Source organism: Aspergillus karnatakaensis (assembly GCF_047715665.1).
Source record: "Aspergillus karnatakaensis strain CBS 102800 unplaced genomic scaffold BJY04scaffold_24, whole genome shotgun sequence".
NCBI classification, from domain to species: domain Eukaryota; kingdom Fungi; phylum Ascomycota; class Eurotiomycetes; order Eurotiales; family Aspergillaceae; genus Aspergillus; species Aspergillus karnatakaensis.
This window is the reverse complement of record NW_027395736.1, coordinates 122961-149542: the sequence shown is the minus strand read 5'-3', so window position 1 is coordinate 149542 and position 26582 is coordinate 122961. Positions and strand designations below refer to the sequence as shown.

At 50.2% G+C, this 26582-nt stretch overlaps 12 protein-coding genes across 12 annotated transcripts; 7 read left to right on the top strand and 5 right to left on the bottom strand.

Moving 5' to 3' along the window:
* Positions 1–135: 135 nt before the first annotated feature.
* On the top strand, positions 136–2291 carry BJY04DRAFT_188857 (putative protein kinase C substrate). Its single transcript, XM_073711291.1, has 3 exons — positions 136–338; positions 458–1402; positions 1451–2291. Exons 1-3 carry the CDS (start codon positions 236–238, stop codon positions 2101–2103), a joined length of 1701 nt encoding a protein of 566 aa, XP_073571223.1. The 5' UTR covers positions 136–235; the 3' UTR covers positions 2104–2291.
* A 2644-nt stretch (positions 2292–4935) lies between these two features.
* On the top strand, positions 4936–6443 carry BJY04DRAFT_188850 (Mss4-like protein). The gene is made up of 2 exons (XM_073711290.1): positions 4936–5220; positions 5272–6443. Exon 2 carries the CDS (start codon positions 5278–5280, stop codon positions 6343–6345), a length of 1068 nt encoding a protein of 355 aa, XP_073571222.1. The 5' UTR covers positions 4936–5220; positions 5272–5277; the 3' UTR covers positions 6346–6443.
* Positions 6444–6704: 261 nt separating this feature from the next.
* BJY04DRAFT_207517 (putative topoisomerase family protein TRF4) lies at positions 6705–9026 on the top strand (the record flags this gene model as incomplete). The annotated part of the gene is made up of 3 exons (XM_073713864.1): positions 6705–7477; positions 7534–8224; positions 8280–9026. The coding sequence occupies 3 exons, from the start codon at positions 6705–6707 to the stop codon at positions 9024–9026; spliced, it is 2211 nt and encodes a 736-aa protein (XP_073571221.1).
* Positions 9027–9663: 637 nt separating this feature from the next.
* On the bottom strand, positions 9664–10886 carry BJY04DRAFT_188845 (import motor complex subunit PAM16). The gene is made up of 2 exons (XM_073711289.1): positions 10729–10886; positions 9664–10634 (listed from the first exon to the last, which is right to left on the bottom strand). Exons 1-2 carry the CDS (start codon positions 10729–10731, stop codon positions 10227–10229), a joined length of 411 nt encoding a protein of 136 aa, XP_073571220.1. The 5' UTR covers positions 10732–10886; the 3' UTR covers positions 9664–10226.
* Positions 10887–11451: 565 nt separating this feature from the next.
* Positions 11452–13366, top strand: BJY04DRAFT_218224 (PEX28-32 family peroxisomal membrane protein; the record flags this gene model as incomplete). The annotated part of the gene is made up of 2 exons (XM_073716267.1): positions 11452–12681; positions 12743–13366. The coding sequence occupies 2 exons, from the start codon at positions 11452–11454 to the stop codon at positions 13364–13366; spliced, it is 1854 nt and encodes a 617-aa protein (XP_073571219.1).
* An 82-nt stretch (positions 13367–13448) lies between these two features.
* Positions 13449–15953, bottom strand: BJY04DRAFT_188841 (Zn(II)2Cys6 transcription factor). The gene is made up of 4 exons (XM_073711288.1): positions 15255–15953; positions 14404–15201; positions 14145–14348; positions 13449–14071 (listed from the first exon to the last, which is right to left on the bottom strand). The coding sequence occupies exons 1-4, from the start codon at positions 15407–15409 to the stop codon at positions 13528–13530; spliced, it is 1701 nt and encodes a 566-aa protein (XP_073571218.1). The 5' UTR covers positions 15410–15953; the 3' UTR covers positions 13449–13527.
* Positions 15954–15970: 17 nt separating this feature from the next.
* On the top strand, positions 15971–18528 carry BJY04DRAFT_57841 (amine oxidase). Its single transcript, XM_073720673.1, has 4 exons — positions 15971–16351; positions 16403–16982; positions 17032–17940; positions 17995–18528. The coding sequence occupies exons 1-4, from the start codon at positions 16010–16012 to the stop codon at positions 18189–18191; spliced, it is 2028 nt and encodes a 675-aa protein (XP_073571217.1). The 5' UTR covers positions 15971–16009; the 3' UTR covers positions 18192–18528.
* BJY04DRAFT_57849 (putative cyclopropane-fatty-acyl-phospholipid synthase) lies at positions 18299–20485 on the bottom strand. The gene is made up of 4 exons (XM_073720674.1): positions 20299–20485; positions 19701–20187; positions 18896–19647; positions 18299–18838 (listed from the first exon to the last, which is right to left on the bottom strand). The coding sequence occupies exons 1-4, from the start codon at positions 20401–20403 to the stop codon at positions 18632–18634; spliced, it is 1551 nt and encodes a 516-aa protein (XP_073571216.1). The 5' UTR covers positions 20404–20485; the 3' UTR covers positions 18299–18631.
* A 344-nt stretch (positions 20486–20829) lies between these two features.
* Positions 20830–22749, bottom strand: BJY04DRAFT_188835 (uncharacterized protein). Its single transcript, XM_073711287.1, has 3 exons — positions 22356–22749; positions 22046–22282; positions 20830–21989 (listed from the first exon to the last, which is right to left on the bottom strand). Exons 1-3 carry the CDS (start codon positions 22606–22608, stop codon positions 21241–21243), a joined length of 1239 nt encoding a protein of 412 aa, XP_073571215.1. The 5' UTR covers positions 22609–22749; the 3' UTR covers positions 20830–21240.
* A 598-nt stretch (positions 22750–23347) lies between these two features.
* BJY04DRAFT_218219 (tropomyosin) lies at positions 23348–23877 on the top strand (the record flags this gene model as incomplete). The annotated part of the gene is made up of 2 exons (XM_073716266.1): positions 23348–23649; positions 23715–23877. The coding sequence occupies 2 exons, from the start codon at positions 23348–23350 to the stop codon at positions 23875–23877; spliced, it is 465 nt and encodes a 154-aa protein (XP_073571214.1).
* Positions 23878–24208: 331 nt separating this feature from the next.
* BJY04DRAFT_218218 (rRNA-processing protein RRP17) lies at positions 24209–24933 on the bottom strand (the record flags this gene model as incomplete). Its single annotated transcript, XM_073716265.1, has 2 exons — positions 24209–24679; positions 24739–24933. The coding sequence occupies 2 exons, from the start codon at positions 24931–24933 to the stop codon at positions 24209–24211; spliced, it is 666 nt and encodes a 221-aa protein (XP_073571213.1).
* A 213-nt stretch (positions 24934–25146) lies between these two features.
* On the top strand, positions 25147–26434 carry BJY04DRAFT_188831 (Ac45/VOA1 transmembrane domain-containing protein). The gene is made up of 5 exons (XM_073711286.1): positions 25147–25284; positions 25339–25637; positions 25686–25790; positions 25846–26073; positions 26125–26434. Exons 1-5 carry the CDS (start codon positions 25190–25192, stop codon positions 26262–26264), a joined length of 867 nt encoding a protein of 288 aa, XP_073571212.1. The 5' UTR covers positions 25147–25189; the 3' UTR covers positions 26265–26434.
* The last annotated feature ends 148 nt before the right edge of the window (positions 26435–26582 follow it).

Genomic DNA, 26582 nt, shown 5'->3' with positions numbered 1-26582 from the left:
TAGTTGCAAAAAAAAAAGTCCACTTTGAAGCCTGTCATTGCCACAGTCCGCCCGCAGGATGACGGCGATGACTAAGCGCATAGTTCCCCAGATTAACCTAGCTCCAGGCCCAGGGTTATCAACAGCTGGCCAGAAGCCTTGTCGAAACCGAGGATCTTCGTAATTCCACCATTGGAGCTGGGAGCATCGTGCACTGGCTGCTACCTGGCATTGAAAGGAGGTCAATGCGGCAACGATGATTTTCTCTCAGAAATCGCTCTTGCTTGCGAGCTTGGCGGCCTGCTCGACGCTGGTTGCTGCGAAGGAGGATGCTCGACCCCGCGGCGTTGGGCCTGAGTGTGAGTATCTCTTATCAGTCTCTATGGGCCTATTCTGCTATTCCCGGACTTTTGGGGATGGCTGAGGCTATATGGTTGTTGAAATCCCAAGACCAAGGCTAATTGTGTATGACCAACAGTCGCGAAATTCTACAAAGACACCACGACTTTCTCATGCATATCGCACCCCGCAGTCCAGATCCCATTCTCCGCCGTAAATGATGATTACTGCGACTGCCCCGATGGCAGTGACGAACCCGGCACCGCAGCCTGCGCGCATCTATCCGGGAACTCTCCGCTGAACGTCGCCCACCGCCCCGGTCATAGCGACGACGACATCAAGGCTGCACTCCCAGGCTTCTACTGCAAGAACAAGGGTCATAAGCCAGCTTATGTTCCCTTTCAACGGGTCAATGATGGCATCTGCGACTATGAGCTTTGCTGTGATGGTAGCGACGAGTGGGCGAGGGTCGGTGGGACAAAGTGCGATGATAAATGCAAGGAGATAGGCAAGGAGTGGCGCAAGAAGGAGGAGAAGAGAGAGAAGAGTATGACTGCGGCGCTAAAGAAGAAGCGGGATCTGCTTGTTGATGCGGGAAGGCAGCAAAAAGAGGTGGAGGATCTGATTACGGCGTTGAAGACGGAGATTGAGAGTAAGGAGATCAAGTTGAGGGATCTGGAGGCCGATCTTGAGGATATCCAGAAGAAGGAGGCGAGCAAGGTCGTGAAGGGGAAGAAGACGGGCAAGGTGAATGTTCTAGCGGATCTGGCTAAGGGCCGCGTGGAGGAACTCCGGAATGCATTGGTGGAGGTGCGCAAGGAGAGAGACGAGATCAAGACTCGCGTCCAGGAGCTTGAGGAGATTCTATCCAAGTTCAAGGTTGAATACAACCCGAACTTTAACGACGAGGGAGTCAAGCGCGCTGTGCGCAGTTGGGAGGACTACGCCGCTAAAGGAACAATAGACACCATCCTGAATAGTGCGCGCGATCGTGACTGGGAGGCAATCTCTCAACAGGATAACGAGGAATCAGGAATCAACTGGGAGCAATGGGAGGGCGAAGGTGATGTTGAGCCTGACCCAGGTATGTGTACCCCTTTGATCTCAGGTCATTCGGAGCTGACAATACCAGTCTACAAACTTGCAGCCTACCTGCCACCGTCATTGGTTGGTTTCATTGAAGACAAGTTCAGCTCTCTCACAAGCTTCCTTGAAAGCAGTGGTATTCTCCCTGCCAAAGATAAGCCCTCGGCATCCGAGTCCAAGGCAGTGACGCAAGCTCGTGACGCCGTTAAAGCAGCTGAGAAGGATCTTGGAGACCTCAAGAAACGCCTAAAGGACCATCAATCCGACCTCAATACCGACTACGGCGTAGCCTCCATCTTCCGCGCCTTGAAGGGCGTCTGCATTCAAAAGGACGCCGGCGAGTACACGTACGAGCACTGCTTCCTCGACCAAACCAAACAGATTCCCAAGAAAGGTGGGTCCTCCGCACGGATGGGCAAATTCGAGCGCATTGGCTCCGTCAGCGTCGACGAGCTGAACGAGACGGGTGAAATCGTCCAAGTCTTCAAGACTTCTCTGGAGTACACCAAGGGCCAGGGCTGCTGGAATGGACCTGCGCGGTCAACAACCGTTATCTTGGAATGTGGCGAGGAGAATGAGATTCTGAAGATTGCAGAGGATGAGAAGTGTGTTTATTCAATGCTTGTCACCACGCCGGCTGTTTGTGCTGGTGGCGAGGAGCCTGGGAACGTGGCTCCCAGGGCCAAGGATGAGCTGTGAGGGCTTGGGCGTACGTGTATAAACGTTGACCTATAGGACAGTTACTGCTAGATCATTGCATACAGCGTTGGATTCGCGTTTCTTCCTAGATCTATCTATCTGTCTTTATCAGAGCAGTTACTCCAACCCATCTCAACCCGACCAGCAGCTAGAAGCAAATAAACATACAGTCTACAGCGAACGCAATCTTACAGAATCTTCGACTCATATTCAAACCCCATTTATTTATATTTATTTCCTTTATATACTGATGGTCTCTCCCAATGCATGATCATGTTATCAATAAAAACAAGAAGTAGCAATAGCAAACACCCTATCCTCGACTTCGACCCGGACCTAGAGTTGGTCTCCACACAGCAACCATGAATGCCTTCATCATGTCATCGTCACCACCGGGCGTTGAGTATTGACCGCGAGGTATTTATTGACGGGAGGGATGCTCGCTCGATATTGTTGGGGGGTTTAGTGCTGTTGATCAGCATGTTAGCCCGGCTCTTATACCTTCGAATAGCGGATATAGTATAGATCGAGCATACTATATCCAGCAAGGCAAGAAAGAACAAGTTGAGAGAAGGGAGACATACAGTGCAGGAGTTGCAAGAGCAGGAGTTGCACTCTCCGGAGCAGCAGTTGCAGGTGCAGGGAGACATGGTGATTGTAGTTGGGTGGTTGGTAAACCGGTTGGAATGGTAGATAGTTTGTTGAGGAGTAGGATGGAGGATACAGAAAGAAGAAAGGCCAGAGAAATGAGGGACAAGGGGTCGTTTATATGCCTTTCTCGTTCTTACCTCCCCCACTAGCAGGTATCACTGATACTACTAGAAGGGCAAGACAAGCGCTCCATCCATCCAACACATACTTTACACCACACGGAGTACGCCATAATACTCAGAGCTACCACCTACCCTCCCACGTAAGTACGCACGCACATGCACAACTACGCAGACGCAGCCACTTATCTCCATTCGACCATGCTTGACCAAAGCAGCATAGTGGAGTCCCGCAAGCAGCAGCATGGCCATGATCTGGTGTGGGTGTGGGACGTCCGCCAATCGAGATACAGTGTTGTTCTCCAGTCATCCTCCGATTTGTTTTCTTCTACGGAGCGAGAGGCCCCTGCGATGATGGTCAAAGTCATGCTGAAACTTAACGTTCAATGTTTTGCTTTTTCTCCTTGTCTTTGTTGTTGGATCTTCATCGGACAATAGACGGGCGATAGGAGGGAAGAGGGGAACGGCCAATGTGGGGGTTGTTGGCAGTTGCCCGGCGTGCACTGACTGCAAAAGTGCAAAGCAATGATACGATGCAAAGCGGTCCAAGGCTCAATAACCAAGGCAGGATAAAGGTTCTGTTCCTCTGGCGGCCCTTCGGAGGTTACTGCAATGCTACTGGGGTAGGTATGCTGTGGTCCAAGTCATGCCACGTTCAAGAGGGGACACCAACTACCAATCCGATCATGATAGGTATCCATAGAGACTCCCAAGTGAGGCTAGCGATGAGAAGCTGGAGGCTGTCTGCAGAAAGTTACCTCATCACTTATCATATCCTATTACATGAGAAACACATGTTCCTCAAGCTCCTTTGTATGGAGGGCACAGTATAGTACTCGTCAAGGAACCCCATCCACCTCCAGTCTCCACTGAATGACCAGCGTCTTAATATCGCCTTGTATGCGCTAGTCCTGCATCATCTTATCTCCTACATTGCCACTAGACAGACAGCCATTGGTGAGTGTCGTCCTCTGATGACCAGGGTGTCACCTGGAGCTTGAGCTCGGGCACTCAGACTGTGCAGCCGTTTGTTTGATGAGGGATAAATAGGAAATAAACGAGATTGGTGAGATTGGTGAAATGCCCACAAAGTGAACCAGACATCAGAACAGACATGGCACCTCAAGTTCTGATACTGCGGCTGCGCTTTTGTTGGCATGAGGGATAAATGCCCCCAGGGACGACTACTCTGTTTCAGGTGGTGGGTGCCTTGCTCAAACCCCTAAGCTAGCACCTCGCCCTGGTCATGGTGGGGTGAGATGGATCTCCGCCAGTATTTCCTGCATTAGCGATAATGGCGCAGTGGGCTCTTAAGATTAATCCGCGACAGCCGCACGCTCAGCTAGTCTGTAGAAGACCGCGGAATCTGCATCGACGGAGAAGGAGGGGTCGTGTCCGGGTTGGGGGGCGTTGGCACTTTCAGGATATGCAAACTTGCAAAGAGCATGCCATGATGATACTACCTGAAAGCAGAAGGGCGGGCTCTAAATCGCAGCAAAGGTGACAGCAAGATCGCTACACTGTGAACAGAGCTAGAGTGGCCATAGGAATAAAGGCCTGAGAGAAGAAATCTATGTGCATTTTGTGCTAAGAACTTGTCGAAGACAAAACATCATCCCCCATCATTCAGCATAGAAGTCCATCATCTTTTCACTCCGATCGTTCATCAAGGTGTCACCGAGGTATTTAGTTCTTCTGTAGAGACTTGCGTTAGCGAGCGCTCCAAGTCAGTGCGACAAATAAGCTTACAGGGCAGTTGCACTGGCCGGCAGGGCACTGGCATGAAGCACCGCAAGAGCATCCGTGGGCTAGAGTAACCAAGACATGTTAGCATCATCGTCTCTGTTATTTGCGCGAGAACCCTGGGCGTTTGGTCTGGAGGTTCAAGGGAGTTCAAATGATACCCCGCCATCTTCCCCGCTAGGCACAAACAACCTTGGAGGAAATGGACGAATCACGTACCCATTTTGAGATATGGAGGTCTTTCAAGAATATTTTCTTGTAAATGTGAGGATATTGGTCACTTGCGTGAGACTTGTAGAATTCGATCCGATACTTGGGAGGGGAAGAGAGGGAAAGAGACGATGGCGGGGTCAAGTATCGGGTATTTATAGGCAGCCGCTGCCGCATTGCGACATTCCGAGACGGGTGTATTCCGGACAACTCTACTATTTTAGTGATGAGCAGATTTCTGCAAGAAGGCGGATCTTAGGCTTTTCAGAAGCCAACTGGAATTCCCCATATCTCCAAGGATGGGCTGTGGCAGGCTTCGGAAGTTGTCAATTTCGACGAGCGAGTCCAGTTTGTATGTGTCTACACAGTCTGGAGTCACTCGCTAACGAAGCAGGTAAGCTGTTACAGAGTCCCAAGGCCTTAGCTAATACGCCACTACGTGAAGTTGTCCATGACAGTGGTCATGGAAGACCCAACACAAATGGAACATTTGATCTCCTGTCTATGCGCGAGAGCAGCACAACAAGTGCAGCTCGACCCATCAAGTTACGACCGCGTGCTGAACCTTTGCCACTGCCCAGAATGTCGAGCGGTTTCTGGGCAAATCTGTACTTGTTATTACCTCCTACAGAATGATCCGCAGGTCGAGGGTCTAGAGAGGTATCAGCAGTCAGACTCACTCAGCCGGTACTTTTGCGGAACTTGCGGGTCGCATGTCTTTGCGCACTCTATGACCGATGGTCGTTTCTTCGTCGCATCAGGGTTGATGGAATGTCCGCCCCAGAGCGAAATCTTCCAACACTGGGCAGTTGTTGATACACATGACGGTGGTCTATCATCCTTTCTTCCGGGTGAGGTGGCGGACTCGGCCGTCTCATGTTGGCTCGACCCTCAAACCAGCAGCCGAAACTCAGATGTAAGCAGATCTAAAGCCAAAGAGTCCAACCACAGCCCTGCGCAACTTCTCGCGCAGTGTCACTGTAGGGGTATACAGCTCTATATTACTCGCCCCGACTCGACGTCCGAGAGGCCATGGTCCCATTGGCCAGATATCATCGTGCCATACAACTCAGGGGCCTCTGCGGAGAATGAAGAAGATGTGAAGTGGTGGCTGTGCGATAATAAAAGTAAGTATATGGCAGGAACTTGTGCCTGTCGCACCTGTCGACTAGCCAGTGGTTTCCCAATCCAGACATGGGCATTCATTCCCAAATCAAACATCTTGACCAGGCAGAAGTCACCGCTGGCTTTTAGTGTCGGTACGATGAAGCGGTATGAGAGCTCCCCTGAGGTCTATCGAGAGTTTTGCAGCCGCTGCGGGGCGTCAGTGTTCTGGCATTGCAAGAAGAGACCATTGCTCCTTGATGTGAGCGTCGGTCTTCTTCGCGCAGAGAGTGGCCCTAGGGCTGAGGAATGGTTCCATTGGGCTACGCGTCGAACCAGCTTCTCGGAAATGGCGGTTGACAAGGGCTTGGTTGAGCAGCTGGAAGCTGGGCTGAAGACTTGGAATAGCAGATAGAACGATACCAAGTCTCTGAAAGTTTGCTCAGCAACCGTGTCCGTGTCCGTGTCCGAGCTCGTAGAGGGGACTTTGACTCTGGAGTAAGTAGTAGTTAGTTACTACCAGTACGTAGGTAGCACGGTAGCACCTGCATCATGCAAGCTTGGCACCACCACACTCGTCGCTTTTTCAATCTCACCGCCTTTCGCTAGATACGAATTTTCTGCCGCAGAAAAGCGCGCGTCACCCGCTTGGTCTGGTCACAAATGCATTTCGGACGGTCAAAGTGCTCATTATTCCTGATCAGGCATTCATATCTTCATGCTACTACCTCTAGGTCCTCCCATAGTACGCAATCTGGACTGTTTTTTTCCGCGATGCCACCACCGGCCTTCGAGTTCCGAGGTAATCGGTCATCGCAGTCCAGACCCAAACACGAGTTCACTTTTCGGTACCAGCGCCCTGCGACGTCAGAGAGGCCGCTTCTGAGGACAACGAGGGAGGCAACACCAGAGTTACTAGTTGCGCCTGAGACCGGAGATGTGAAGCCAGCTATGAAATTCGCGCGGCTTGAAAACCTCAGTGACAGCGAGGAAGCCGAAATGGATGTGTCGTCGGACGAAGAAGCGGAGTCGCGTCCGAACAAGAAGCGCGCTTTGGAAAGCAATACTGCAGCTGCTGCCGACACTGACACTGTCATCGAAACTCAACCGGCGCCGAAGTGGTCAAACCCCGACCCGTACACCGCACTACCACCCCCAGACGAAAGCCAGAATAAGAAAATAGATGTGGTGAAGCTGATCCGGAAAGCTCGTCTCCAAGCAAGCGCCCAGCCCGCCAAGACTGATGCTGTGGTCTCCAACGAGGATTTTATTTCTCTTGCTGGCTTGGTCGACGAGGCCGAAACGAGTAGCCCCCCGGAAAATGCGCCCACGGGACCTAGACGTCACTTGCAGGGAGGTGACCCAGCGCTCGGGAATCGCAAGAGGACATACGACGATGAGATAAAAGGGCCGTCTAGACCATTTGGAAAGCCTTTGGGCAAATTTCACCAAGACGGCTCGATCATAGGTGTCTGGAAAGTACGCCCTTCCGAAACGGGGACGCCTTGGTCAAGTTCTATGCAACCCACCCTTCACCTGGGTACAAGGTATGTTAATGTTAATAGCTTGTTGTTAGTGTCATGGCCGATCTAACCCGAACTAGGCTTCATAATGAGATCTTGAACTTCTACCACTGGGTGAAACCCTTGCCTTACGAGCAAATCGTCCGGGAAGACCTAGTGTCTAGGCTCCAGGCTGCCTTCCGTAGCCGTTATCACAATGTGCAGATTCGCGCCTTTGGCTCGTTCGCTTCCGGATTATACCTCCCCAATGCCGATATGGATCTTGTTCTTCTCTCCAACAGTTTCATGCGCTCCGGCATCAAAACTTTTGGGGAGAGAAAGGGACAGATCTATGCCTTTGCTGCATTCATCAAGAATAAGGACCTAGCTGTGCCTGGTTCTGTCGAAACCATCGCACATGCTCGTGTCCCCATCTTGAAGTTCGTGGATAAGGTAACGGGACTCAAAGTAGATCTATCGTTCGACAATGATAGCGGCATTGTTGCGAACAAGACCTTCCGACAGTGGAAGTCAGAATACCCCGCGATGCCTGTTATTGTGTCCATTATCAAACAGTTTCTACTAGTCAGAGGCCTAAACGAGGTTCCTAGTGGCGGCCTGGGCGGGTTTTCCATCACTTGCCTTGTTACCAGCCTTCTCCAGCATATGCCCTACGGAAATCAATCACCAAACCTCGGTGGTGTCCTTATGGATCTGCTACGATTTTACGGAGATCACTTTGATTACGAAATAGTTGGGATTCGCTTGAATCCTCCCGGATACTTCAACAAGGTATGTCGGTCTTGTTCTCATGTCGAGCTTACAACTGCTTACTAGGCGATTACAGAGGGTCTACAAGGTCTACAAAGAAAACAACAAAGCACGTTTGTCCATCGAGGATCCGAACAACCCAGACAATGATGTATCCGGTGGCACGCATCAGATTGGAGTGGTATGCAAGGCGTTCTCGAATGCGTTTCAAATTCTGAAGGCACGGATGGACTCTGCCGCGACCTCTGATAAGAATGATGAGAGTCTTCTGGGATCAATTATTGCCGCAAACTTCGACGAATACACCGAAGTTCGCTGGCAGCTACGTGAACTTTACGACACCGACCCTAGATTTGCTCAGTACGGGCCGTCCTCGCCGCCGCCACCACCTCCTTACGGATCCCCGCCGCCTAGCAACGCAGTTCCGCCGCCGCCGCCACCTGTACTGCCAACCTCTGCCCATCCTCTTCCAGTGAAACCTCCAGCAGGGCCCAAGCAACAGGCCTTAGAGTCGAAAGAGTCAAAGTCGAATGAATCAAAATCGAAGGCGCCAAAATTAAAGGCGCCAAAACCGAAGGAGTCTAAACCGAAGGAGTCAAAACCAAAGGAGTCGGAGAAGAAGAAGTCAAAACTCCAGAAAAAGCAGCAAGCTTCAAAAGACCGAGCTGCTCGTTTGAAACGCCTACGTCCAGATATAGGGAAAATTCCCCAAAGCGTCAGCAATGACGACGCTCTCAAGCTCGGCGGTTACCAGACACAGTCTGAAATGGACAAGGACTTGATGACGCGCGAGAAACAACTGGCGGGGTCTGCTACTAGCTGAAACCTGCGCGCTCTACGTTGTGTGTAATATACGGGCGTACAATTTGTACTGTTCGCTTTGTTCTGTTCCTCCCTTCAGTCCCCACGTTATGGGCGCATGTATTTTACATTAGCATCAGATACCCCTTTGTTGTGGTGTTGGGATTTGATTTTGCAGGCTCACAGGATATCATCTTGCATTGGGTCAGCTGGATTCAGTGTTCGTGCCGGCACCATCTTATGTGGTTGACATTCTAGGTTCTTACCCTCATCACTGCCACCATGTCAGTATTGACAACCATTACTGCCTACTACGTTTGTCTAGGTAATGAATTGGTTCGGCTTTCTCTTTTCCCTCCCTTGTTGCTCAGCAACGCCTGTTCACGCTATTTTTTCTGTTTTCTTTACAAAACTCAGAACTAACCCGCCCGCTCTAGGGTAAGTCTCGAGTCAAAGGAACGCATATGAACCCCATGTTCGTTACAGTGGTGTACCTTCAGCTTCTCGACCGTGCCCAAATCGGATAATCCCTTATTGAGCTAGAAGACCAAAAATCGAATTGCGAAGCCCCCTTGGTGACTTTGCCTCTCTATCTTTCCAACTTCTCATCAAGGGATCGCTATATGCGGTTGCTTGAAGAGGAACTCGAGAGAAGAGAATTCACAAAAGGCATTTAGATGGATATTTGATTTGACAGATATATGTCTATGCTGGTTTTCTTTGCTCGTAGATACTCAAGCAAATCATTCCCGCGGATAGGTGTAAGCTATAATACATGAGAACATGGGGAGCGGAGAATAGTGTATCGAAAGAAGAAAGAATATATCAACATTCGCACGCCATCTGCCTTTGGAACAGATCCTTGACCACTTCCGATCCGCGCTCGCTGCAGAATGTACAGGATATCAATGGATATCGTGCAGAGAGCGAATGGATCAAGTGGCTGGCAAAGAGGTTCAAAGACGGCGCAGTGGCTGTTGCGGCAGCACGTCGTCCTTGAACCCTGAGACTCTGCGAGGATATGCCACAAGAGTCCTCAGCAGGCGCGAGAAACCACCGAGCGAAGTCTAATTTCTCCGAACCAAATGCTCGAATCACCAAAAAAAAAAACGCCATGCTATGCCGCAAAACCTCGAGAGGCGAAATATTAAAACACCGAGGACGGGATATGTCCTAGCTCACGCGAAGGTATCCACCAGGTAAACAAGTCAACCAGAAGGAATCACCGGTCCTTATAGACCTTGGGCTTCCAGCCCTCCTTCAACTCCTTCTCCTGCGCAGCATGTCTCTCCGCCTGTCTGACCTCCATCTCTATCCGCTCTCTCGCGCGCAGAATCTTGCTCTGCAGATAGAAACTGCCTCCCTTCTGCGGATCGTTGAGGTCAAAGAGTTTCTTGAATCGTTCCATCGTTTGTTCGAGGTTGGCCTCGCCAGCTTGCGGAGGCTTGACGTTGAGGATCTTACATGCCTCGTCGAGAGTTAGGCCTGAAGAGGTGAAGCCACCCCCGGATCCCGATTTGCCGTTTTTGCCATGTTTGGAGGCCGCGGAGGCTTGCTTGTAGGCTTCAGCGAAGGCGCGGCCGAAGACTCGCGCGCCGGTCACGACGACTTGAGTAACGATACGATGAGCCTATTTTTGAGAGTATGGTTAGTACTTGCGCGACTGCGTACGACACATAAAAAGAAGATTCGAGAGTATTTGGCATGGGAGCTTATTGTCGTACCATCTTGAGGAGTGAGAGACTTAACCCAACTAAGGGCAATCGAGATACAGAGAGAAGGGGATCGGATCGCTCGATGAAGCAATTAGGCCCTGGATATGAAGGGACAAGCGCTGGGCCGAGAGAGTTTCGGCTTGATGTAGGTCGATGGCGATAGAAACGGACGGAGGTGAAGCCGCAGGGAAAAATTCGGAGACCGGCAGCGATCGATTGCCAACTTGCCAAGACCGAGCACCAAAGGGCCTCCGGCTGCTAGGCAAGATGCTGCACCCGTATACTTCATCAACTACAGTACTTATTAATTCTCTATCACCTAGGTGGCTCATGTATAACGATAGCTACAGATAAACTACAATCTAATATTTGCATATTGAACAGTAAGTATCCATTCACCACAAGGCCGCTCTTCAGCCCGGCAGTTGGTATCACAAGAGATCACATGTCCCAAAAAGCTTCATCTGCACCGCGGGTCTTCCATCGCGATCTTCTTCTTCCCCCCGCAGTCAACCGTTGCCTCCCCCATCGTTGTGCTTCGGAGCTTGTTTTCTAAAATCTCCTCTTTCCCTTCTTCTCCTTCCTCGCCCTTCACCGCCCGCGATGACCTTGTTGGTCGTATATCACGTTTCTGTTGGATGGCAGCACTCGGTATGTTTTAATAGATCCATCAGATTATCCCCCCCGCCTCTCGACCTCTGCTCTTTCCTGTTCCTGTTCAAGGGCGCTTCGATGCGGGCGGCTCACGTGGAGGACGCTGATATTAATGGCTTCGCAGAAGATATTCCGTGGATAGATTCCATGGCACCGTCAACTAACCTCAACGACCATGCTGACTCTCAGCCTCCGACGGTCGCCGCATTCTCGCCCACAACCATCTCTGGCTCGTCGCTGACCTCCCGGCAGCGCTCCAGCATCATCGTGCATCGCAAATCCCCTCTCCTAGTAGCCACTCCCCCGCCTGTCACACGAGCACTTTCCTACTCCCATCCGTTCATTCTACCTTTGAATACGCTCGTTGGCCTCTTGACTTGGACCACGGGCGACTCCTATCATAGCTTCCTTCTCGTGGCGGGTTTTTGGGCGGTGGTCTTATACGGCGATGCCATCATTCTTTGGGGAGGGCCGCTCTTGGTGGTTGTCGGGTTGATTCTAGGAATGTACTGGAGGCGTTACTCGCCTCTGTCGACTAGGGCATTCTCGACCGAGAAGCATAATCGGGCTGCCTCGGAAAGCTCTGTTCATCGGCATGAGAGTCTCGACGAGATTGTGGAAGCGATGAGAACGTTTACCACAAGGTGCAATATCCTCCTCGAGCCGCTCGTGGAACTCACAGATTTCTTGTCAACGCAAAGGACAGCCACCTCCGCAACCACGCGGCCGGCCCTTACCACGTTATTTGTCCGGATCCTTTTCGTTACCCCAATATGGATCGCATTAACGTTGCCCCCTTTGTACCTCATCACCACTCGCCGTGTCATCATGGTAGTCGGCACCATCATTATCACGTACCACTCACGAACGGCAAGGGTCTGCCGGGTCATTCTCTGGAGATCGCTCACAATTCGCCGAATCTGCGCGATGATTACAGGCCTGTCATTTACTTTGGACGCAGATAAGGGACATATCATGCAGAGTCATGGCCACGCTGCTAATGTTGCTACAAGACGTCGCGGAGACTCCTCCGGTGTCCGCTTCACCTTTATTATCTATGAAAATCAGCGCCGCTGGTTGGGAATCGGCTGGACCTACTCTCTATTCCCTTCAGAGCGTGCTGCATGGACAGACGAACATCTGAACCCAGTTCCATCGAAGAACGACTTCAATCTTCCAGAAGTGCAAAGCGGAAATGCAAAGTGGCGATGGGTCGAATCTAGCGATTGGCGTGTTGACGGAGCGGATGATGACACAGCCGACTCTAAGGGGTCTGACGGTGGAGGATGGATTTATTACGATAACAAGGTGGGTCCCGCGCGTGTAGCCAAATAAATTGCTTCGCCCAGTGCTAATTCAATACTCACAGTGGAATGACGGACGCCGCGGTCTAGACGGATGGGACCGCTACACCCGCCGCAGGAAGTGGTGTCGTGACGCTGAACTCGTGGAAATCACACCCGACGGCAAGTCCGTAAATACCCCATCTGCCCTGACCCAGGCCCTGGCCCAAGAAATCGAGGAAAGCAAGAACAAGGAACTCGACAACCCTGAAGCTTCCGCGGCCGATGCTGATACCGTGAGTTTGGCCCCGTCCACATCCTCCAAACCCCGGCGACGACGTTGGTTCGGTGGATCGAAGGGTGTTAGCGACAAGAATAGCAGCACCTCCCTTACACCAATCCCCTCGAACAATGACTCCGAAGACCTTGGGAAAATAACTTCTGCCACTAGTCATAGCTCTTCCTTGAAGAATGCCTCGAGACCCGTGAGCATCTCGCGGTCTCGACGATTGTCGGGGCTTTCTGGGAGTACTGGCCACGGTAGCCCGCATGGTAGTTTCGCTGCTAGTGATAGCTTGAGTAATCGGGAGAGGGAGCTTTCAGAGGCTCATGATCGCTTGGACCGTTGGAGCTCTAGGGCTGCTGGGGGGACTGAGAGAGCGGAGAGGGAGATGGGGCTGGGCGATGAAGTGAACATGGGATTGAGTTAGTCTTATACCCTGTGTTGAAACTGGTTCTTTTTTATTCTTTAGTCATGACAAATGACATGACACGCATATAACTTCTATTTCCCTCAATTTCGTATGAGCACAATTCAAGCGTATTACTCGGTATATTCAAGGTGGGTATATATACGAAGTCTCTACATCCACTAGGCAAGAATCAAATCCCACCCCAGCCCTTCCAACACCTCAATCCAATGTCTTCCCTTTCCACCTTCCTTCCCATCTTCACCCTCCCAGACGACCCCTAAGACTTCCTTCGCCCTCTTCACATTCCTGATCCCAAAATTTAACTCCAACTTCCCCAGCATCTGAAGGATAAATCCCCTGTCCGCCCGCGACGTAGTCTCACATCCAGCGATGAAGAGAGGGAATGTCAATGCTGAGAATTCGCAATTCGTGTCAATAGGATTCTGCTCCAGTCTGTGAAGGAGACTGGTCAGGACGTTTTGTTTAGATATGGAGATTATTTTAGGCCAAGTTGAGTCCATGGGCAAACTGAGATTAGACGCTGATTCGGATACGGCTGGTGGTGAGGATGTCAACCGTTTCAGCACTGAATGAAGGTAGAGGTAAGCAGCGTCGCGGAAGGACTCTGCCACAAGGCGCAGGCGGGAAAGAGTTGCTTCGGTAATGCCTCGTGGGATTATGTATTCTGTCTTGGTGTGCGTCCAGATGCGGAGGAGCGTGTCTCTGTATCAAGTCCACACATTAGCTTTGAATGCCGGGAAGAAGCTTCCGTAAGACGAAAGGGGGTGACGCATACATTGTGCTTATTTCGAGACTTAGGGCTAGTGGGTCAGCGTTTAATTGTGGAAGATCTGATATTCGAGCGCAGATCTTGAGGATATCTTCAGTGTATCCGATATAGATGTCGAGTTTGCGGGTAATCATGGTATCGAGACCAGAAATGGAGGGCTTTATTTTTCTGCGGTTGGTGATTTTCGACATATTGTTTGCATAGACGAATCTGAGAACGTATTAGCTTATGTTCAGAGAGGGATTTGGCCCGGAAGAAAACTCACATTCCGCGTATGAAGTCGGCAGTGTCTTCATCAGTATCCGTGAGTCCACCTCTGGTAATTATCATTGTCTGTAAAGCATCCAGATGCACGGCCCATTGTTTTACACTGCCTTGGACGATCTCGTACTTGCAGAGAAGCGCAACGGCGAGGATGGCATCATCCGGTATTTCCTTTGGTTGACAAGTCATCAGAGCGAAACGAAGGCCTCGCATCGTATCGATATAGTAGTTAGCTCCTTCGTTCTCAGCAGCCCAGCTGTAGTGGGTACGATTGGAGAAGTGAATAGCCGACAATGCGCATAACGCGTTCATGAGAAGTGGCGAAGATAGAGCCCGAGGAATCAGCAAAGATCGCAAAGGATTTTCATCTGTCTCTAGATTGGCAAGTAGCTTCGAGCCCTTTTCCATATGATATTGGAGGTAATGTGTGTCGAGGTTGGATAGATGGCTGATCAGTCTTGAGGGACTGGGTGATTCCAGCACTAGTTGGGCATTGTTGCTCATAGTCGAATTTTGACTACAATCATCTTGTCTTTCAGGACCATCGTACTGTGTGAGCGGTGAGGTGATGCTGGCAGGGCTATACATTGGTCTGGGAGAACAAATAGAGATATCTGTCGACGGACTCTGACCTGGTGTGGATAGACAGGATCTGGCTGAAGGACCAGGAGTTGCTCTGGTGGTACGCTGCTTAGGCGGTTTAGAATGGGTGAAGCCATGATCAGCTACGCCCAGAGGCGCTGCCCACATTGAACCATAGCCTTCGCATGCCAGTCCCAGTCTAGCGCAGCCATGACAGCTGTTCTAGATGTCAATTGGATTTGAGAAATTAGGGACTGAGAGGATAAGTACCTAGGCTTGGCTTCATCACAGCGCTTTCTTCGCCTCTTACAGGTCAGACAACCAGACCGAGTCCATTTGGCACCTTCTCGCCGGTATCTTTTTTTTGTTGAACGTTGCTCAACTGTTCGCTGAGGGAGATCTGCCACCGTATCAAAACGACGCATTACCCTCGCCAATATATAGATCGAAGCCGAGCCGATACGTCAACAAACGACTTTCCCTGCAATTGAAGTATGGGTGCCCAAAGAAAGATCGCGATTGACGACATTTGTCTGTAGAAAGATTGAAGCTGAAGACGTTTCCACAAGACTTGATTGAGAATTTCTTCGATAGAACCCTCGAACAATAATGAAGAGGGGAATCGCTATGGGGCTAAACTGTATTGGGAAAGAGTTACGCCGCCATTGCCAAGACATCTGCTCGATCTTCGGTCCTTCGATCCTCACTGCTTAGGTACTGCAATCATCTTGATTGATATTCGACCATGACCAAGTCTATGATTAACAGAAACCACCTCTGTCGATATCGCTATTACTGATAGAGATAGCATGCAAGCTTTTGCCTTTTGGCGGCATACTCCAGACTCTTGAAAGCGACCCACATGAGTCGCTAGCGGTGACCTTCCCGATTAGGCAGGTCCATCCTGGTATCTACTAGATGGCAAGAGCCAACAGATGGTATTTATATCATCCTCTGCCCTTCCCATGAATCAATCATTCATCATCCAATACGGAGTATCTCTTTCCGCCATACACCACTCAACCATGTCTCTAGCTTCTCAAGGGCCTGCATTGGCCAAGTCCACTGGCCCTCACCCATTCGATCCCCTCACCCCCCAAGAGATCCGACTGGGTCTCCGCATCCTGCAATCTACATTCAATGGTGTTCAGCTTCGGATAAATCGAATTGACCTCCAGGAGCCCATAAAGAAAGATGTCATTCCATACATAGAGGCAGAACGGCTAGGGAAACCCCTCCCGCCGAAGCCAGCCCGTCTACTATACTCTTATTTTCACCGTCTCGATACAGGAGCATGCTGTAAAGCCCTGCTCAACGTCGACAGTGCCTCTGTCATCTATGCAAAGGAGTTGCCGTATGGAGTACAGGTAAGAGGAGTGCTCGATAGCTTTGAGATAATTGATTCACGAGATTCATAGATTCCCATGGACGTTGATGAAATTACGGACGTCGAGAAATACTGCATGGAGCATCCGGCGGTGCTCGCGGAGATCGAGAAATTGAACCTTCCACATGGGGTCACTGTTTGCAATGACCCTTGGATGTATGGGACAGACAATCCCAGCGAGACTCGCCGTCTCTTTCAGTGTTTCATGTACATCGTCACTGTGGATCACCCGGAAAACAACCACTACTCGATTCCATGTAAATTCTCTCCAGTTTTTGACGGCCGTACCCGGGAGCTAGTGCGCATGGACTACCTACCTGGAGGTGCTGATGCCCAGACAACGGCAACGCAACCATGGAAAGAAGTCAAAACTATTCAATATGCCCATGACTTACTAGACGAGCCTCTTCGCACAGACCTCAAGCCTTATATCGTCCAACAACCCGAGGGAGCCTCCTTCTCAGTGGAAAGAAATAAGGTCTACTGGCAAAAGTGGCGCTTCAGAGTGGGTTTCAACAACCGTGATGGCTTGGTACTCTACAATCTTACATACGACCACCGCAACGTTCTGTATCGGCTTTCTGTATCTGAGATGACTGTCCCATATGGAGGTGGGTTATGCCATTCGGTGTACCGAGTAATCGCTGACATGTTGCGCAGATCCGCGAGCACCATACCATCGAAAGCAAGCATTCGATGTTGGAGATGTTGGATTTGGCTTGAACGCCAATCAGCTCTCGTTGGGCTGTGACTGCCTGGGTCATATCAAATATTTTGATGGGTATCGTTCAGATTCAAAGGGCCAACCTGTTCTTCTCAAGAATATTATCTGCATGCACGAACAAGACAACGGACTTCAACATAAGCACACCAATTACAGATCCGGGACAGCAACTGTGGTCCGCAATCGTCAGCTTGTCCTCCAAATGATTTGTACGGTTGCAAATTATGAATACATTTTTGCATATATCCTCGATCAAGCAGGAAACATCGAGCTTGAAATCCGTGCCACCGGCATTCTATCAACCGTTCCCTTCGACAACGAGAATGGAGAGACCGTAAAATGGGGAACCAACGTCGGACCCGGCGTCATGGCCCCTTTCCACCAACACATGTTCTCCTTGCGAATCGATCCAGCCATCGACGGCTTCCAAAACACAGTCTATTACCAAGACAGTGTGCCTCTCCCAGAAGATGACAAAAACCCATATCTAGTCGGCTACACAACTGAAGAAACAGTGATCCATAAATCGCAATCTGCTCAAACTGACATTAACCGCCACCGCGTCTTCAAGATCCGGAATGACAATGTTATCAATCCGATCACTTACAAGCCTGTTGCTTATAAACTCATGGCGGCACCCAGCCAAATGATCATCATGCCCAAGAAGGCTCTGGGCTACCAACGGGCCGAATTCGCCTCGAAGCCAATCTGGGTGACAAAGTACCAAGACGACGAACTTTACGCTGCTGGTGAATTTACCAATCAAAGTCGACGTGCGCAGGGTGTAGAGACCTGGATCCAAAGGGAGGACAACACTGAGAATGAAGATGTGGTGCTTTGGCATAGTAAGTCATATCAAAACCCACCATGAACGCTAGAAAGTGATTAATTCTTTCCAGCCTTTGGCTTAACGCATAATCCTCGTGTTGAAGACTTCCCAGTCATGCCCATGGAGCGTATCAGCGTGATGCTCAAACCAGATGGTTTTTTCACCAAAAATCCTGCCCTGGATGTCCCGCAGTCGACTCAAAAGTTCAATAAGTCCGTCCTACACCCTGAGCAGACCTGCTGCGAGTCAGTGAAGAGCAAGATATAAGATGTCGTATACATATACCTATGCTGTATAAGGCCTACTAGTGATGACAAATCTATGTACGTCTAGTTCCCAAATATAAGAATGGCAAATACATGAATGTACATCATGACCTGCCAAGTCTTTATTTCTCGTTAACTAATAATATGTCTGTGATAGCCAATGTGGAATACCGTTACCAGCTAGGAAGGCGCTCCCATGCTCCTTCTGAAACAAAAAATGCTCATAAGAAAGACCAGTAATCATTGCACAGTTGAAGAGTAAGGTAAAAAAACAAGGGCTATCATCCTGTCGGCCCGCGCCTCCTGATATTTTGCTTCTACCGGACCAAAATTCAGTATTTGGTCTTACTGGCCGCTTTGGTATTATACGTTGATTGGGGATGTGATAATCATATATAGCGGTGTAGGGTGTTTTGTCACATGTAACTAGACTAGAATAGTCTACGCCTTGAGGATGTGAGCACTGGGCACGGAGCCGTTGCCAATATTGACAGCAGCAGCAGCTCGAGCGCCGCTGAGTCCGTACTGAGAGTCAATGCCCTCAACACGGTGGGTAGAGTTGATATTCTTGACCAGCGTGATCTGCCAGCAGGTAGCACCACCCTGGCGAGAGGTGATCGTGGATGCGGCAAGAAAATACTCCCAGATCTAAAGTGAAAGGTGAGTCAATTTGCTTCAACACGAGGAGAAAATGAAAACGCTTACCCTGAACCATCTCTTGCCATATTTGGCCTCGACCTTTTCGGAGTTGCCCATCCAGTTACGGTACCAGCGCCAAAGAGTAGCGGAGTAGTGAACACCAATCGTGTCAATGCCTTTGATCTCGAACCCTGCACCTTCAAGTTTGTCGACGACGAATCCGAGAGGGGTGCTAGCATCGGCACCGGGGAAGATATACTTATTCATAAAAAGACCCCAAATGAGGTCCTCATATTGCCAGGACTTGCGGAGACCAGCAATTTGCAAGAAGAAAACACCATCATCATCCAGCATGTCATAGACCTGAGTCAAGAACGTAGAGAAGTGGCGAACACCAACATGTTCCGCCATCTCCAAACAGGTGATTTTCTTGTACCCACCTTCAACCCGGGGAGCATCACGGTAGTCCACACAGACAATGCGGCTCTGGTTTCCCTCGATACCAGCCTCGCGGAGACCCTTGTTACCCCAGGCGGTTTGGTTGCGACCAAGTGTAATACCAGTGACCTGAGCACCATAATGGACAGAGGCGTACTTGGCCAGAGTGCCCCAGCCGCAGCCAAGGTCAAGAACAGTATCACCCTGCTGAAGCCCGATCTTCTCACAGACCACGGCCAGCTTGTTGTCTTGGAGCTGCTCAAGAGTTTCCTCCTTGTTCACGTCGGAGATAATACCCGAGGTGTAGATCATGCGGGGACCCAAGAACCAAGCGTAAAAGTCATCACCGCGGTCGTAGTGATCACGAACCTGCTCCTCATCTAGATGGCGGGTTAGACCTCAACGCCAATCAGAGACAATAAAGTGTAAGTACCCTGAGATCGAGAATGAACCAAGAGTTCTGGAATGAACCCAAAGAGAAAATGCTTGAAGAGACCCATCGTAAAGCGGAAATTGGCCCAGTCATGCCTGAACTCTAGAGCATCTAAAGCATCCATCTTGAAGTCAACCTCGCCATTGAAGTATTTCTCGTAGAAGACCTCCATAGGGATCTTGCTCTTCCCACGATAGGTGGCACGATCATGCTCGCTGTGAAAATGTAGGTAGTGCTCAACAGGTCGACCGGCGTACTTAGCCTTTTCGTTCTTGCGGGGAGAGATGCTAGAAGCTACCGACCAGAATGCCATCAGAATCGGGATAGTGGTGAAGATTGCAAAGAAGATCGTGGTGTAGAAACCACCATGAACCTGGCGGGCGAGGTACCATGGTATCAAGAGAAGCAGGGAGAAGAGTAGAGTATTGGAGAAGCTGTCGCTGCCAGCAGCGTCTGCTGGGACGGGGGCATTTTTGATGGCCGGGTACTAAGATAGGAAGAGATAAAGTTAATTTGGGCACAGTAGCTTCAGAGCTTTGAAATTCGAGGAATTCCATAGCCTCTGTGGAAATTAGAAGCAGGCAATTCTGAAGCTCACTGAGGTAGTCCGCACGCCACAGGCCTCGGCGGGCGTAGTAGCGGAGGCAGCGGGAGTCTCGATGAACTCGAAGTCCTCGGGTGACTCGGGATGGATATTCGTCATGACGGGCAGACGAATTGACCCAGTCGTTGGGCGAGTCAGAATGGTAATGGGGAAGAGAGAACAGTCAATGGGGGAAATTGACAGGGGGGGGTTGGAGGGGGGAAAGAGGGAGGTGCAGTGGCCGACGGTCGATGGTGTTCTGGATAGTCAACACTCAGAAATTACGTGAGGGTAGGTAATCTAGTAGTAGTGCTAAGTACTAGTAGTAGTGAGTGGGCACTGATCATCCCGAGGGATCATCCCATAGTTAGTTATCACGAGCTTGTTAAGTTGTTGTAACCATTGTTCCACTCATTTAAAGCTTCTTCTTGACAAATTCATGAACGGCGCTCGCTTGGATACACAGCAAGTTCATGATTGTGATGTGGTCTTGAACACACGGCCATGCCGAAATTCGAAGGTCTGTGCTTATTTATGATTTCTTGAGGAGTGAGTTGGTTCCTGAAAGTGAATGTGGGCCCAACTTAACTAGTGCACACCCAACTTACTCTGTATACTATATAGTCGTACTCTAACTATACTTCAGCGTCCGGGCGTTCCACTTGGCAGTGTCATCTTAAGTTGAGGTAAAAGTTATCACAGACCAAACCTTGATTGAGTAGTTCTAAATCGTACAAATAGACTTTCCACTCCACCTGTAATCAATGCCAAGAGTAAACGCCCCGTCCCATGATTGCACTACCCTAAGGATTCGTTGACTGACACCCGCTTGATCCACGCCGACCTCCAACCAGACAGATAGGAAAGGATAGCTTGAATAAATAAGAAAGAAAAAAAGCAATTGAAAGTTTATCACGATCTCAGCCGCATTCTACTTCATTTGCGTCTAGTGTCGACTTATAAAGTGAGTTGAAAGTTTTGCGTCTCCTCATCCTCCTCGTACGCGGGAAAGAGATCGTCTGCTGGTTGATCCGGCCCGTCACCCGTGGAAGTGGATGTCCGCGGCTCAACGTAGGTATCTGAGGTTAGAGTCGGTTTGCTTATCGGCTGCGTAGTTGGAATCTTGGCTTTGCCGTGTAGTTGAGACGATACCTCTCGGCCTTTAGTATAACCCACTGTAGTCCGGGAGGTCGCAGCAGCGGCAGTATGACGCAGGGAGGAGGGATTGGCGGGGGCTCTAGGTTTTCTGGAAGAGAACAACGATGAGACCACTCGGGGCTTTGTTTTCACGGTAGGAGCCGCTTTATTTCGCGGCAAAGAGCGCTCATTTCCGGAAAGAGCTTTGGCTGCATCCCGAGCTCGGACTGTAGAGACGCCAGCCGCATACTTTGATCTGCCCGCAAGAATCCGTGACTGACGCCCATACGAGCGATTCTGTGGAATTTCGGTGGCGGGTGGTTGAATGGAATCGTCATCATCACTAGGCTCACTGAACCTGATGCTCTCAACCTGTTTCAGAATCGCCTCGTCGACCATTTTGTCGTACGCCGCCGAATCTTGTTGATATTTGCGCTGGCGTTTGGTCAGACCATCGCTTCCTATCTCATTGTCGCCGTAAACACTTTCCAATCCAAGCGCCAAGTTTCTGGGCTGAAACTGAGGGAAGGTTGTGTCGTATGTGATTTCATCAGGATAGTCCGGAAGATCTAAAATGCGTTAATATACTCCAAAAAAGCCCGACTTAAAAGTGATTTGATCCCACCTTTCGGTTTTGGCGGCATATACTCAATGTCGGGAACATCATCCTGAAGCGGTTGGACCTGGACTTCTTGCTGTGGCTGTTCCACGAACGGCGAGAACTTCTTAACGCGTTGAGTCGAGCCTTTCTTGACTGTTCTCTCAGGCTTAATAGTTCCGGCTGGGGCACCGGGAGTTTGTAAAATCTTGGCTTTGGCATTGGTCGTTTTCATGCCGAGAGGCGCACGATGGCGGGCGTCTCCTAAGGACGCATGTCAGTCTGTCGCTTATGTGCCTACAACAATATTCCATGAGATCTAATGGCTTCCACGCACCCATGGGAGTGACAAAGGCATCTTTGACGGATGGCCTGGCATTCTCATTCTGCTTCCCAATTGTCTTCACGGTATTCTTTGCGAACCCTAGCGGGTCATTCTCGTCCTTTAGCGGTACTTTAAATGGCGTCTTCGGGGCCCGATTTCCTGGTGTTTTCGGCTGGAGTGGTCTCACGCCTTGATTAAGCGGTTTCGACGCGGCGACGGTCTGGTGGGTGTGGGCTAAGTTTTCCTGGTCTCGGAGAGCCAACATGGTGGCAGGCGTGGGATAGTACTGATCATCCAAGAGTGAACAATGGGCCAGTCGTGGTCTGGTTATAGCTGTCGAGTGTGTCGATTATGCAAGATGCGGGATAAGGGCTGGAGAATTGAGTTTAATGCGAGTTGAATGGCGGTGGTGTGGTTCTAGACGCAAATGCTGGCGATTGTTTTCTTTTGAGCGGCGTTGCCCGTGGAGACCCTTTGCACTTTGGATCGGCGGGAGAGCTTTCCATGGAAGGAGTTCTCTAAAAAAGGACTAGCTTGATCGTCTGTCTAGCCTCAGAGTTCAGGCCGCCCGCTGACCGCGGGCTAATGGCATGGCACTATTATTATCGGCGTCCGCCAGCAACTCTTCTCCTGAACCCAACCCAACTCCACTGAACATACTCTCCCCATTTTCATCTGGTTTATCGCTGAGCGAAAGCCTTCTATCACTTCCGCTCACCTTCATCTTCCGTTCTTCTATACATATTTACTCTCCCCCAGCCCTTCACTATGGACAGAATCAAGGAGGTTTGTTTCCCCTCGTCCTCCCCCCCCTGCTTTCGGCGGGGTAGCTCAAGAGCTATGTTGCACTCCTGCACATGCACCACCACCACTTTTTCTTACCCTTGCTTTATCAAGTCCGTGCATTTTGCACATCACGATACGCTATTGCCGATGAATTCAGAATGTCAACATAATCGAAGCAAATGCAGAATCTCAGAGGCTAACTGGCGTCTTTCCAGAAAATGTCCGCCCTCCGCCTGGAGGCTGACGAGGCCCAGGAAAAGGTTGAGGAGCTCAAGACCCGGGTGAAGACACTCGAGCAGGAGAACCTGGCCAAGGAACAGGAAATCACATCTCTCACTCATCGCAACCAGCTCCTCGAGGCTGAGGTGGAGAAGCTGGAATCTAATGTGAAGGAGGCCAAGGATGCTGCCAACCAGAGCGCTCAGCACGATACCCAGAACGAGTCTCTCCAGAGGCGTCTGCAGCTCTTGGAGGAGGAGGCTGAGGAGGCCGACCGGAATTTGCGCGAGACAAATGAGAAGTATGTTTCGCTTGTTCCAGCTTCAACTTTTAGAGCGGTGAAAGCTAACTATCGTCTCCGAACAGGCTCCGCCAAACAGATGTCAAGGCGGGTCATTACGAACGCAAGGTGCAGGCTCTCGAATCATCCCGTGACGAGTGGGAGAGCAAGTACGAGGAAATGGCAAAGAAACACGCGGAGCTGCAGAAGGAACTCCACGAACTCGAAGTCTCCATCAGCAATGTTTAAGGAGGTACACAAGCATGAGATGGCAGGGATGTTTTCAACCTTTCCCTATAGTTTGTCGTTACTATTTCACTCACAGCCGACCTTCATAATGTCGTCAGCCCGAAGCAGGCAGAACTCATAGTACTCCTTCTCCTTCGACCCCGCTCTTATACTTCCCATCCACCTTGCGCTAGAGTCGACCTTGTGGCTTGTTTATTATAGTCCAAATTTAATTGTATGAATCTGTCAAGCGCTCCTGGGGTGCTATGCGGCTGAAGGTTTTTAGATATCGGCGTCATCAATGAAACCGTTCCCACTTCCTTGATAGTGTTGTAGTGTCGTCGCCAGAACCTCACCGTTCCTTTCGTGCCTTAGCCTTCCTATGGTTAGATGCCCGTTCTTTCATCCTGGTAACCTTGCGTTCCTCCTTGCTTTCATATCGGAACTTCTTCTTTTTCTTCTTAAGCTTGTTATCTGACTGCTTCTTCGTCTTCTCGGGTTTGACTGGTTTGGCGTCTTGCGTTGAGGCTGGTCGCTCGGTTGTTCGTTCGTCTGAGCTATCATCGTCTGATTGTAGGAGACCCTCTTTTGATGGATCCATTTCTTCCACTGTCACCGTAGTGTACTTGTCCTCGTCGACATATTCAGCTTCGTAGTCCACCGCCGGAGGTTCCGCGATCCCATCCCACTCATCTTCCTCGCCGTCACCGCTTGAGGCGTTGTCCGAATCGTCACCACTCTCGTTCTCTTCCTTCATCCTCTTCATCTGCCTTTTATGCTCTTCAAGTGCCCTTTCAAAATCCGCATTTCGCTCTTCACGCATCTAGAAAGTGAGATACCAGCATGAGTTTCAGCCAGAGAGTTTGCGGTCTGGAAACGCACCCTTTTTCGATCCTCTCTCTTCGCTTCTCTTGCCTTCTGTGCTGCAACTTCCTGCGCATGTTTGATGCGTTGTTGCTTTCGCCTGCGAAACCCGGTAAGGAACTGTTCGCGGGCAGTATCATCGAATGTAATTTCTTCCACTCGGCTATTCAACTTTCGTTTTTTCGAAAACGCTCCTTTGATCTGCGGACCCATATCGCCGTATGCCACAGACTTATATGGCTGAAAAAAAAAGAAAGATCTCAAAAGATTGATCGTATTATCGTGAGGTTTCCTTCGCGAAATCTTTCCCGAGTGAGCAAAAAAAAGTGGCCCGTGGAACTTAGAGCTAGCGGCGCCGGGGCTCGACCGCCCTCGGAGCTGGTCCAATAATCCATCCACCAGCCTGGCTCAAAACATCATCCTCCCGAGGACATTACTCCTCGTCGTTCGACAAACTCCACATTACACAATGCTTTTCAGTCGATTCTCGTTGCTGGCTTTGGTAGCTGCAACAGCCAGCGCGTTTCGCGACACATCCCCCTTCTTCCTTGCATCGACCTCTCAGTATGTTGCATACCGTGGCTAGCGACTGCGGACATGAGCTCACAAGCTTTTTAGGGCTCCATCTACTTCAGCACAACTGAAATCGGCTACCACCCTACTCGATGAACTCTCGATTAAACTCGGCGCATGCCCCTCGGAATACTATGTCATCGTTTCTCAACCCGGGGTGCACAGCACCGACTTCGCTACTCAGCAGTCCGCTCCCCGCCTTGGAGCCAAGCTGACAGGCCAGGATAAAACGATCCAGTCGACAGCAATTGTCAATGAGGTTGCAGGTATCTTGGAGGTCAAGCAGATACAAAGAATGCTCGAGACAGAATGTGGTGCCCAGACCACGGTCATTGATGCTTCTTGTGGGTGGCCCTGATGTCATCTAGGGGATCTTTATTAACATTCGATAGCTGGATCATATTCAACTGATTTTGGCACCGACCCCCGGGTCATTGTTATGGAATTCCCTGCGCTTTCTCTTGGATCGGAGCGGGCACAACAACTGTCTGATCATGGTATGTGTAGCGACTCAGTAAGTCAGAACAAGGTACTAACTAACTCATACTGCAGACGGTTTGCTTTCTGATATTGTCGGCCGACTTCCATCCAAGAAATACACTGTTCTATACGTTACTACCCCGCGGGAGTATGAGGAGTCCGCCCCAGTTTACCAAGCCCCGAACGACCCTTACCAGGATTCCATGCACATGGACCTAAAGCGAGACTTCTCTGAGCACAGCCGTCGCGACGATACCACGAACAGCTCGCTTTTCGATGAGTACCAGTACTTCACACCAGGTCTGTACCCTTTACCTAAGTTTCTTAGGGTCTCCCTCTAATTGCTTGCAGGTGTCTTCATGGGCCTTATCGCCGCTTTCTTTTTCTTCGCTATCCTGTATGTTGCCTTGAGTGCCCTGATGAGCCTGAAAGTCTCCTACGCAGCTTTCGAAAAGGACACCTCTGCCAATGTGCAGAAGAAGCAGCAGTAATCGCATTCGCATTTTCTTTGCGCGGAGGATTCTGGATTCTGACTTTATTCTGATTTGGACGTATCTCGTAAATACACAGGCTTTGGAGTTTATAATGATTTATGTGTATTATATGGCAAGCGTGATATTTGGCTAAATTTATATGTACTGGCCAGCTAAGGTCAAGGAACAGATAACTTGCCAGATTACTACCGACCGGCCCTCCGGGCTCTGTACCCTAGTTGCCCTCCCGAGACAGCGTGTCCGACTCTCTGTTTAGTGCTATTTATATAGAATCACGTGGGTGACTTGCGCTAGCGCCTGAGGCAGCCGCTGTGC

Coding starts and splice junctions, on each gene's coding strand:
- BJY04DRAFT_188857 (XM_073711291.1), top strand. CDS start 236: ATGATTTTCTCTCAGAAATCGCTCTTGCTTGCGAGCTTGGCGGCCTGC. Junction 339..457: donor CCGCGGCGTTGGGCCTGAGT/GTGAGTATCTCT, acceptor TATGACCAACAG/TCGCGAAATTCTACAAAGAC. Junction 1,403..1,450: donor TGATGTTGAGCCTGACCCAG/GTATGTGTACCC, acceptor TGACAATACCAG/TCTACAAACTTGCAGCCTAC.
- BJY04DRAFT_188850 (XM_073711290.1), top strand. CDS start 5,278: ATGACAGTGGTCATGGAAGACCCAACACAAATGGAACATTTGATCTCC.
- BJY04DRAFT_188841 (XM_073711288.1), bottom strand. CDS start 15,409: ATGCGTCGTTTTGATACGGTGGCAGATCTCCCTCAGCGAACAGTTGAG. Junction 15,202..15,254: donor TGTGATGAAGCCAAGCCTAG/GTACTTATCCTC, acceptor CATCTAGAACAG/CTGTCATGGCTGCGCTAGAC. Junction 14,349..14,403: donor GCCGACTTCATACGCGGAAT/GTGAGTTTTCTT, acceptor ATACGTTCTCAG/ATTCGTCTATGCAAACAATA.
- BJY04DRAFT_57841 (XM_073720673.1), top strand. CDS start 16,010: ATGTCTCTAGCTTCTCAAGGGCCTGCATTGGCCAAGTCCACTGGCCCT. Junction 16,983..17,031: donor GATGACTGTCCCATATGGAG/GTGGGTTATGCC, acceptor CATGTTGCGCAG/ATCCGCGAGCACCATACCAT. Junction 17,941..17,994: donor AGATGTGGTGCTTTGGCATA/GTAAGTCATATC, acceptor AATTCTTTCCAG/CCTTTGGCTTAACGCATAAT.
- BJY04DRAFT_57849 (XM_073720674.1), bottom strand. CDS start 20,403: ATGACGAATATCCATCCCGAGTCACCCGAGGACTTCGAGTTCATCGAG. Junction 20,188..20,298: donor GTGGCGTGCGGACTACCTCA/GTGAGCTTCAGA, acceptor TTCCTATCTTAG/TACCCGGCCATCAAAAATGC. Junction 18,839..18,895: donor ATGGCAAGAGATGGTTCAGG/GTAAGCGTTTTC, acceptor CTTTCACTTTAG/ATCTGGGAGTATTTTCTTGC.
- BJY04DRAFT_188835 (XM_073711287.1), bottom strand. CDS start 22,608: ATGTTGGCTCTCCGAGACCAGGAAAACTTAGCCCACACCCACCAGACC. Junction 22,283..22,355: donor TGCCTTTGTCACTCCCATGG/GTGCGTGGAAGC, acceptor ATGCGTCCTTAG/GAGACGCCCGCCATCGTGCG. Junction 21,990..22,045: donor TATGCCGCCAAAACCGAAAG/GTGGGATCAAAT, acceptor AACGCATTTTAG/ATCTTCCGGACTATCCTGAT.
- BJY04DRAFT_188831 (XM_073711286.1), top strand. CDS start 25,190: ATGCTTTTCAGTCGATTCTCGTTGCTGGCTTTGGTAGCTGCAACAGCC. Junction 25,285..25,338: donor TTCCTTGCATCGACCTCTCA/GTATGTTGCATA, acceptor CAAGCTTTTTAG/GGCTCCATCTACTTCAGCAC. Junction 25,791..25,845: donor ACAACAACTGTCTGATCATG/GTATGTGTAGCG, acceptor CTCATACTGCAG/ACGGTTTGCTTTCTGATATT.